General features: G+C 33.4%; 1 protein-coding gene across 1 annotated transcript; it reads right to left on the minus strand.

The window, feature by feature from the left end:
* Positions 1-76: 76 nt before the first annotated feature.
* On the minus strand, positions 77-7086 carry LOC143617543 (myosin-9-like; the record flags this gene model as incomplete). Its single annotated transcript, XM_077090067.1, has 29 exons — positions 6544-7086; positions 6307-6452; positions 5887-6043; positions 5718-5776; positions 5466-5625; positions 5246-5395; positions 4770-4906; positions 4545-4691; positions 4377-4478; positions 4234-4291; positions 4046-4147; positions 3938-3975; positions 3689-3815; positions 3436-3606; positions 3235-3366; positions 3058-3167; positions 2898-2961; positions 2637-2814; positions 2362-2567; positions 2178-2297; positions 2000-2098; positions 1680-1901; positions 1475-1593; positions 1291-1402; positions 1156-1200; positions 814-1068; positions 555-710; positions 279-476; positions 77-217 (listed from the first exon to the last, which is right to left on the minus strand). Coding segments are annotated over exons 1-29 (3873 nt in total), but the record flags the coding sequence as incomplete, so codon positions are not given.
* Positions 7087-10523: the final 3437 nt, after the last annotated feature.

A 10523-nucleotide genomic window follows, 5' to 3' on the forward strand; every position in this document is an offset into this window, starting at 1 on the left:
AATAACATTATAACAGTTGGTAGAAAAATAAAAGACAGAACAAAAAAAATAACAGAAATAATGCAGGTTCACTAACATGATTTGTTTTTAAAATGATTAAGAAATTTCCAAGACATTTAACAATTCCTTGCCAATGAGATGTGAGGGTTTGCTGAGCTGTACTAGAAACCGAACTTGAAGACCCCTTCACGAGACTCGCTCTAGAAATTCTTGGTGCCTTTAGTTTAACATATCGGTTAGTAAACTTAATAAAAACAGTTAAATGATATATATTTTACCTGAATGCACATCCCGAGCAATGGAGATATTTCTTTTTTCAAAATATCTCGAATCATTCCATATATTTTTTCAACGTATGCGGTAAGCTGCTGCTTAAAGAGCAAAGCTGGATACTTTGCTTCCACTTTGGTAAAACCATCAACTCCTGATCCATTTGCAAACAGAAGATCCACCCCGTGTGGAGTTCCACGAAAACTCTAAAGAATCAATAAGAACTTTAAAAACAATTTATGAAATTTGGTTTTGAAATGTTAAAATAAATATAATGAAATTACAGGTGTCATCCTCCCAAAAAGAGCAGCTGATGATCGACGGCGGAAGCCCACTCCCGATGCAGCCGCACTTGCTTTCAACGTGTGTTGAAGTAAAAGCAAAAGAGTGGAAGCATTGGATAACCAGTAGGCCAATACATCGTTGTTATCCTGCATGTTCTATATTATAAATATTAAATAATGCACAACAATTAGAGAAAAACTATTGATAACAAAAAAAGATGTGTTTTAGCATATTGGGAAATAAGTTATAGTTTTAAACCTCTATTGCATTGCCTATGGTTTGGAGAATTCGGTCAAAAACCTTGGTCTTCTCAACTTCAAAAGTTCTCCATTGCAGAAGGCATTTGTAAATAATACAAGCGGCTATCGGTCTGTTTCCTGCAAATCCTAAATGTTGTGTAATGCATCTAAGAAGTAATTCTTGATTCTCGATTTGTTTTTCGTCGAGTGAGTTCTGTGGTTTGTCATCTAGTTCTGCAAGATCCCGTTGGCCAACTGAAGGACTATATGGGTCCTAAAACACCAAAACATATAATTAAATGATGAGGATATATATGTCACTTAATAATAACCAAGTTTCTTAGATATAACATTATAATACCTGAGATGACTTTGTATCTACAACTAAAGTACCACTGTCATTCCTCTGCAAAAGTTAAAGATCAAGCAGTTATAATGCAACTTAGTGTTGTTATATGCTAATTTGATAAAATTTAATAAAGATTGAAAAATATGCCTGCATAATAGATCTGGAACGGCCCGAGAGAAACTTATTAGGTGCCATGGACACAGCTTGATGACGGAAGACTTTGTTTTCTGATTCTAAGTTATTCAACTTCTCTTCCAGTCTAAGATAATATAATCATGTTAAACATATAGTTTACAGAAACTGTTATTAAGATAAAATACACTGAATAAACCTGCTCATAGAATCCAGTAATAGAACAACTTTCTTTTCTGTTTCTTCCAACTTTTTGCGTCCTTCTGCACAACATTCTTCAAGATCGTCCGCACGCTTCTTTTCCGACTGCCACATAGCCTGCAAGGATGAAACGGTAAATACAGCAACTTCAATTTAATCTCATGAACAAATGCTATATTAATATGTAATACTAGAAGATATACCTTCATATCACTAACTTGTGCATTTAACGATTCAATTTTCTTAGTATCTTCAATAACAATCTCTTTTTCCTCAACAAGCCCAGGTGCTTCGCTTATAGCTTTTCTTAGTGCTTCTCTATCTTTAACCGCCATTGCAGCTGTTTCATCAAGTTTTTTTTGCAAAGCTTCTATGTGAGTTTGAAATTTTATCGCATCTTGTGCTTTTGCTTCTTCCAAATCAGTCTGGACATATGATAATATATTTACAATTGTATATCATTAACTTAAAACCCCTAGTTAATCTACATAAACAGATATATAATATATGATAATTATATTACTCTTAAACGTTTCTCCAGTTTTAAACGCCACGTTAGGTCTTCTAATTGTTTCTCAAGCTTATCTTTTGCCTTTTTAAGTGCACCTGTTTCTAGTGCAGCCTGCAGAAAAAGTAAAAGAATGTATATGGTATTAATTAAATATTGAGTAATAATTGTTAAATTAAGTATCAAAACTTACCATTTTAAGTTTTCTTAGCTCTCTCTTTGCAAGTATTCCCCTCCGCCTGCATTGTGTAGCTATGGCTCCTTTCTTTAGCCTTTTATAATATGCAGAATTTTTATGACAACGCCACCGAGTCTACAAGAAAAACGCTTAGAAATGTCCAAACTCATTTCTTCTTTTTTAATTTAAAAAAGTTAACCTGAATTTTAATTGCAGCGTTGGTTTCTTTCCGGTGTCTGAATTTTCTACGAGCCTCAAATGCACGATAGCCTGTTTGGACTGCAAGAACTGACGCCCGAAGTTGAGTGTAAGCTGCCCAAGCTCGCCATTTACGCACGTGCTTCGCAATTCTTATAGCCGCCACAATCCTTTTTAGTTCTTCAAACTTATTGTAAGCCAATCTACCTAAATTCCGAACAATTCAAACATAAAAACACGGAATATTATCAGGTTAAGAATGTTATAGAAGCTCACCTCTACAATAAGACTGTAAAAAAAGTGACGCTTTGCGTAAAGCAGTAAACTGATGGTGGGCAATATGAGTTCTTATACGTCTTTGAATTATTGATGCTGCACTGCCAAGCACCTCAGCTCTCAAGGCATCTAATTCTGCCATCTGCCCTGCTCTCAAGAATACTTTTGTTTTACCAATCTGTATAAAGAATGTATGCCGTCAACCAGAGTTGAAAATATAACATAAAACCGTATTCTTAATAGCAGAAACTCGGTAATTACCTGATAGCCACTGAGTCCCATCTTTTCCAAGATCTTTGCGCATACCACCTTTTCATCGAAGTTACTTCCAACACATTAAACAAAATGTTAGAATGTATATAATAAGAATCAAATCAAGATAAATGTTACGATCAGGATATGATAAAAGATTAAAATCTACCCGCCTGCCAAGGCTTCGGGTGCAAGAATCCCAAATCTGTTTATAAATTCAAAGAAAGCGAGACGCGTAGGATAACCAGCACAACTGATTCTTATCGCCTCTAAAACACCCTAAGAGTGAAAGAATTAGTCGCTAAATATACAACGCATAATAAAATTAAATGCTTCATATACTCACACCACAACGCAATTGCTGCATGATGTTGACGTTTTCAAATATGGAAGGTTTCAGTTTATTGTTTGGTTTTACACATCTAACATAATGAGGCTCGGTAGCATTTAGTGTTTCCATCAGTTGTTGCAGTTGAAGCTGCATTACATGCATAGTGACACGTCAGTATGCATAGTCACACGTCAGCAAACAACATGGTAAAGATACCTTAAAACGGGAACCAATTGAAGAAAATTTAGCAGATTTAGATGACTCTTCAGCTACCGTAGGAAAAAGCCCCGCCACAAAGGAACATTTGGAATTACCTAATAAATCTTGGTGTTCAGGAACCACATAATCTTTATTCTTGTCAAGAAATTGTTCAGATTGATATTGCACCTAAAAAAACAAAATAATTTTACATTCAACAAATAATTCTATTGTGTACTATATATAAACAAGGTTTAGATAAAATGCATACCTCTCCTGCATAATGAGCAATTGTGAAATCTGTGCGTGACAACTTGGGCTTTATGAAACGTTTGTGATTTTTGAATATCTGATAAAGCTTGTTTGCGAATGTCTCGTGTGTTGACTTTGGGAACATACTAAAAAATAAACATAAAGTTCAAATTGTAAAGATCTTCAATCTGCACTTTTATTTGTAACTATTGTCGAGTATACAAAATGAAGAAACATATAAATATGAATTAAGGAGCATGTTGCATACCAAGCTTCATCAAGTAGAGCAATGATACCACCAGGTTTCTGCAATATAAATACGACATAAATAATTTGTTCGTTGTTATTTGTAGTTATAAAGTGATCATATTCATACCTTTTCAATTAAATCTAAAACATCTTGGTTATCAACAAATTCAATGTAGCTCCAATTGATAGCCTCTTTTTTGTATTCTTCTTGTTCCCCCTTGAAAACATGCTGAAAATTAAACGTAACAGTTTGTATATTCAGTTTTTAAGAAAATTTACACTAACAACAATTAAATAAAACAACTCAATATCCACCTGGTTAAAGTGTTGCTGCAGTTTTTCATTTGTGAAATTAATGCAAAATTGCTCAAAACTGCATGTTATGATGATATTGAGATATATACAACTGTCGAAAACAACTGTTCTTCAGAAAGTAAGTACATTAATTGTTGTCACACCTGTTGTTCTTAAAGCTCTCAAAACCATAAATGTCAAGAACACCAATTAGAGATTTTGACTCAGCATCTTGTCCAATTGAAACATTAATTTTATCCACCAACCTGAATATAACTTATCAAATACTAGAAGTTTATTAATAAAGGTTTTCTCAATATACAAATGTGTACCAATCAAATAATCTGGAATATATTGTTTTAGCCAAACCGTCCCTGCTGAATGCTGCACTAAGAGGATCAAGACTTCTTTTAATAACTTCTTCAGGCGTTACCATCATTCGTTTGCATAATGCATCTTGCAAGCCAACAGGATCACACCTAACACAAGCGCATGTAACTTACAGACATATATAAAAATAAAAACTTATAAACAATTCGGATACGAAACAATCATACATAAGAAGTTCTGCAGCCATATTAAGATGAAATTTAGCTTTGTCATTTTTTAGCACCGAAGAGTCGACCTCTTTCCCCTTGGCAAATTCAATATTTCCAAGATGAAGAATAGCAGCAGTAACTCTAAAAATTGCTTCCTTTGAAGAAGTAAAAACAAGTTATGAATTTATGATCTTACATAATATACATATAAACTTAAAAAATATCATATACGCGATAAGTCAAAGCGGTGATGTCAAGCAAAAAAAAAACTTCATCCCCGATGCAGAATTACGGGTAAATGTCTTATTTTGATGAAATGGATAAATCTCATATTTTGAAAGACATATTGAGGGATATATATGATTTTTTTTTAAGTTTTAGAAAAATAAGGGTAAAATGGCATTTAATGATATGAATGAATATGGTATTTCAACTAGTTTTTAAGGGCATATATGATATTTAAAAGTATAAAGTAAATAAAAAATCACAGATACCTGTTCTTTTTTACTTATTCCAACAATATCCATGGCTCTTCTTGTGACAAGATATTCATGCCCATCATTCACACCAACAAGCTCAAAGCATTTTGATTGGTTAAGATAGTGAAACGACTGCGGGCTTCCCAATTTATATTTCTCAACTTCCTGATACCCAACGCAAAGTTAGTCAAATATTGACTGGTGAAGTTGACTTTGAAAAGTCAAAACTTAGTACCTCTGGTGGTGCTGCACAAAGCAGGTAAAAACAGTGATAATTCCTTTCAGGGTCGTTTACTTGACAAACACGAGATTTTTCTAGAAGGTAAGTCCTGATAGCTGCTCCGGATATTCTCCCGTGCTTATCAAATTGTATCTCAACAAACTTCCCAAAGCGGCTAGCATTATATCGCAAGCAAATCAATTAAACAAGAATATAGATTATCAACATTAATTTTTTCATTTAAATGGGAATTTAAAAGGTTGTTACCTGGAATTATTGTTTCTAACAGTTTTGGCATTGCCAAAAGCTTCAAGAACTGGATTTGACTGCAGCCAAAATGGTGACAAATATATTAGGATACATATGGTTAAGTGATATAAAATATAGAATAATTAAGAGGTTCTTTAAACATAGAACTATTCGTCATGTATCATACTTCAAGAACTTGTTGTTCAACGGTCCGGCCTTCAGTAGCTTTTCTGCCACCCAAATATGCAAGAAACTGCATAAGCATTTTGGTTGTTTCTGTTTTACCTGCACCACTTTCACCACTAACCAGAATCGAATTACTTTTCCCCTCATTAACCATCGCCCTGAACCAGTAAAAATGTAACAAAACGGTGAGCACTCGTGCATTTAATAAATAAAAGGTTATTACAAGTTAATTACATATTATGTTATCCGTAGTTTACTGCTAATATATCAAGTTAATTACCATATTTTGTTTTGTGACACAATGTATCATTTTACCCACCTCAGACCCTATCAATAGCTTGCTATGAGTGAGATTTTACTAGTCTGTTACTTGTTGTTTACTTATTAGTTACCATTACATTAGAATGTTAAAATTAATAACCTGTAGGATGTATCTGCAATTGCAAATACATGAGGACTCAATTCACCAAATGGTGCTCCCTTGTATTGTTGCATCATATGAGCATCGTATAAATGAGGTAACTTTTGGAATGGGTTGATTGCAATTAAAATGTTTCCTGTGTAAGTCTGCCAATATTAAAAACAAAAACAAAAAGTATAAGTTATATTTGCTTAGGTCTTTAGACTATAATAAAGAATAAAAAAGTGGAAAACTTACATAAATTTCATTAAGTTCATATCTGGTTCTTAAGTTCTGCAAGACTCCCGGCTCGTGCAGATAAGATAGCTTTGTCATGTCATCAACACCGCCCGCTGGAGCTTCCGTATCCATTGGATATATTTTGGAGAAATTAGAAACCACCTGAAAAAAGTAACCCATAATATGAAATTCAAGATACCACTTATATTTTTATGCAAATTGGTTTTTGAAATCCAAACTATGACCAATAGAACTCATAACTTTCACTTTCATTTTCAAAGGTAATCCCACTCTAACATAAAAGTAACTCCGAGTGCCCCTATTAATGAACAATTGACCGAATTTGATCCCAACCAAATTGTTAATGACTAACCGTTTTGCCGCCAGTAGTCTTAATTTCGACTTCATTTCCTTTAATGGTCGTGACTTGCCCATCGATCCAAGCTTCGGCTGTATCCTCAACCCACACATGAGAGCCTACCGTTATGTTCACTGCAGTTCCCTGTAGTGCATACAAACGAATCAAAAACCTGCAGTATGTGCGATTCGCCTAATACAATATGCATGCACTTTCAAGTTGCATCATGCTCACAAGGCACCATATAATTTCAAATATGCATAACAATTCAAATGCATTAAGGTCTTAAATCAATATCTCTAATTTAGGGTGTAACAAGGCAACATATATGATAAGCATTAATTCTCAAAACTTCATGATGTTTTGAACGTAAATTCATTGCAGAAATAGCATACAAGACATAATAATTAACCAACCATCATGGAATCTTAATAAGAAACCCTAGATTATAGGGCTTCCTTCGTCTTGAGGTTGATCCTGATTGATCGAAATCGCAAGAATTGAAAATTTCTGGGCATGATTTCAATTGATTGATCTTCGCTAGGGTTTCTTTGGATTACTACATTTGTGGAAATGACATCGTTCAATAGCTCCCCTGTCAATCCGGATTCTTTCTTTCTCTCTCTCCCGCGTTAATTTCTCAAAGATTCGTGGTTATATATGATTGTCAAAGCATCAATTTTCTGCATGGCCAATTTCAGACAAGCTTACGGTATGCATGAAACCAAAAAACATCTAACTGAACTGGACTTATAGATTATTATTTTCTATTTTAAAAGTATATTAATGATAACAGTTTAATATATAGTTTAACCCATATATTTTAGATCAAATGTAACCTCTAAACCCAGGGTGTCATAGTGGTTGAGTTTATACATGCAAAATAGTAACTTCAAACTCAACATAATATATGCAGCGGAAATCTTAACGTCAAACTTGTCAAAGCGCAAATATATCTTTAAAAGGAAACTAATCAAAACATAGTTCAATTAGAACGGATGTCAGACTTCTGTGCAAATAACAAGTTCAAATGTGTGACATCCGTCAAATTCCAAACTCGAAAACTCATTTTTAAAAATTTTATTTTTTCAGATCCGCACGTATTCGATAAAACAACGAATTTCTATTATTTTACCTTTATTATAATGTCATTGTGCGACGCTCAAATATATATACTAATCGTTAGCAAACTATAAGGACTATCAAATATGTGCCGTTTCAACCCTAAGTTATAGATTTTACACCTTTTGCTCAATGAACCAAACACACACTAGGGATTAACTTGCAAAAATTATAAAAAGTTTTCCTCCTTCCCTCCCACCCATCACCGAAAATACCCCCCCCCCCTTCTCTCAACATTGATCCACAATTCAAGCCGTTAAATCAGGGATTTACACGATTTATTGATTCTTAACTGTAACATTCGTAAATTTTTAAACTCGAAACCCAACCTATTTTAAATTTCAATGTAAATCGGATTTTCATTTATCAATAAAATTTTGGATTTTATGTTATTTCATTATTTGTGAATAAGTACGGTTGTGTGCAATAACTCAGAACTTCAAATGATTTTGGACAACGGGACAAATGTAGTATGATAAAGGCATGGGTGGACACGGATACGCTACTGGTACATCCTATATATAAGTGCCCTTGTCATAATCTCCATTGTAGCGATTTTCCGGTTCATTCGAAAATCATTGTTATTTTTTTTTGCATGTATATAAAATTTGTTAAAACTTTTAACTTCATGCGGTAGTTGTTTTTTTTAAAAAAATATATTTTTTTTATTATAATTTCGAAATGAAATTCCCAAAATGTGAATACTGTAGCATTCGTAAATTTTTAAACTCGAAATCTGACCCGTTTTAAATTTCAATGTAATTCGGATTTTCATTTATCAATAAAGTTTGGGATTTCATGTTATTTCGTTGTTTATGAATATATTGTGACTTATGTCACTTTACGCACGTAACTCATTTTGAGAATTTATGTTGTCTGAATCTGACCTTAGAAGTTTTGAATAATTATAAATATATGTTCTAACTATAAGAAATATTTCCATAATAGTTATATACCTTCATGGATAATATGACACATCACATGTTACAAAAGACCTTTTGATTAACATGTGCATCCATCAAATTAATATTTTAACACGCTTTTGTTATCATTTTTTGTTTGTATAATAATAAAAGAGTATAATTTTTATAATAGGCAAATTGGATTTTAATAAGCCAAACTTAATGCAGTTGGCCGTAATAATCCCAACATAGAAAATAGTTGACACCGGTCCCATCTTTCACACTATTTGTTTTCATCGAATCCCCATTAAAAAATAAAACTTAACGATATTAAGTTTATCTTCCAAATTCCAAATTAATGTTTTAGGGATTTCATTCGGGATGAGGACACGAGTCGATTTATGTAAAATTTATCTCAAAACGGTGGTCCAAACAGTGTATAATTAAACTTTTAATTAACCAAAATCAAGTTGTTTGGTGCACCGTTTCGAGGTAAGTTTTACATCAATCGATTTGTATCCTCATTCCGATCGAAAGCTCTAAAACATCAATTTGAAATTTAGAAAAAACTTAATGTCGTTAAATTTTTTTGGTATATTGGTTTTTAATTGTCCTAACTATTGCCTTTTGGTCACTGCTGGTCTCAACTAATGAATTGGCTACTGATGGTCCCAACTTTTAAAGTATTTGTTCCTAATGGTCCGCGACTAACAGAATCCTAACGACGTAGTTTCAGGTCGTCGGGAAAATGTTTTTGGCCGGAAAATTCAAATTTGTTGCCGGAAAACACCACCTGAACACCGCAATCACCGCCAATTGACTCACCGCTAACTAACTACCGCCACTTGAGCACCATCAATCGATTCCGACGATGGTTAATCTAAGGTTTCCGACGACCTCAATAATTGGGGTTTTTACTAGAAAAAGGTTCCTAAAGGTCCGATACGAAGTTACCAAGATGTTTGGGACGAAAATGTTGAGTTTTCAGGGAAAAAATGAGTTTTCTGGGCAAAACTGTTTTTCCAGCGACCTGAAACTAACGACGTTAGGATTTTGTTAGTCGCGGACCGTTAGGAACAAATACTTTAAAAGTTGGGACCATTAGTAGCTAAATCATTAGTTGGGACTAGCAGTGACCAAAAGGCAATAGTTGAGATCATTAAAAATTAATATACCAATTTTTTTAACATAGGTTCAATGAAAACAAATTGTGTGAAAGTTGGGATCGATGACAACTATTTTTTACGTTGGGATTATTATCGACCAACTGATTAAGTTGGGATTATTAAAAACCAATTAGCCAAATAAATAAATTACTTAACTCTTTTAAAAGGGTCAAACCTCCTCCCCTAAAGCATTCTCCTAATCAATTTATCATTAAATCATTTTTAAAAGTAACCTCCCCATTTTAGTACAAATAGGAGCCTGCTCCCACCCTTTCATTTTTTGCACCACTCTTTAACAAATTCAAGAGAATTATTTCTTTCTTTTCCACTTCAAATGTAGGATTTTAATTATTCAAGACTTCATCTAATTTCTATTTCTTTTTAATTCTTGTTCATACTAGTTGATCAAATGGTCATATGACCGTAACACAATTATGTTTAGGAATCCAC

This window comes from Bidens hawaiensis, unplaced genomic scaffold (genome assembly GCF_021521415.1).
Source record: "Bidens hawaiensis isolate Kalapana, Puna unplaced genomic scaffold, B.hawaiensis_p1.1 tig00055307_1, whole genome shotgun sequence".
Lineage (NCBI taxonomy): Eukaryota > Viridiplantae > Streptophyta > Magnoliopsida > Asterales > Asteraceae > Bidens > Bidens hawaiensis.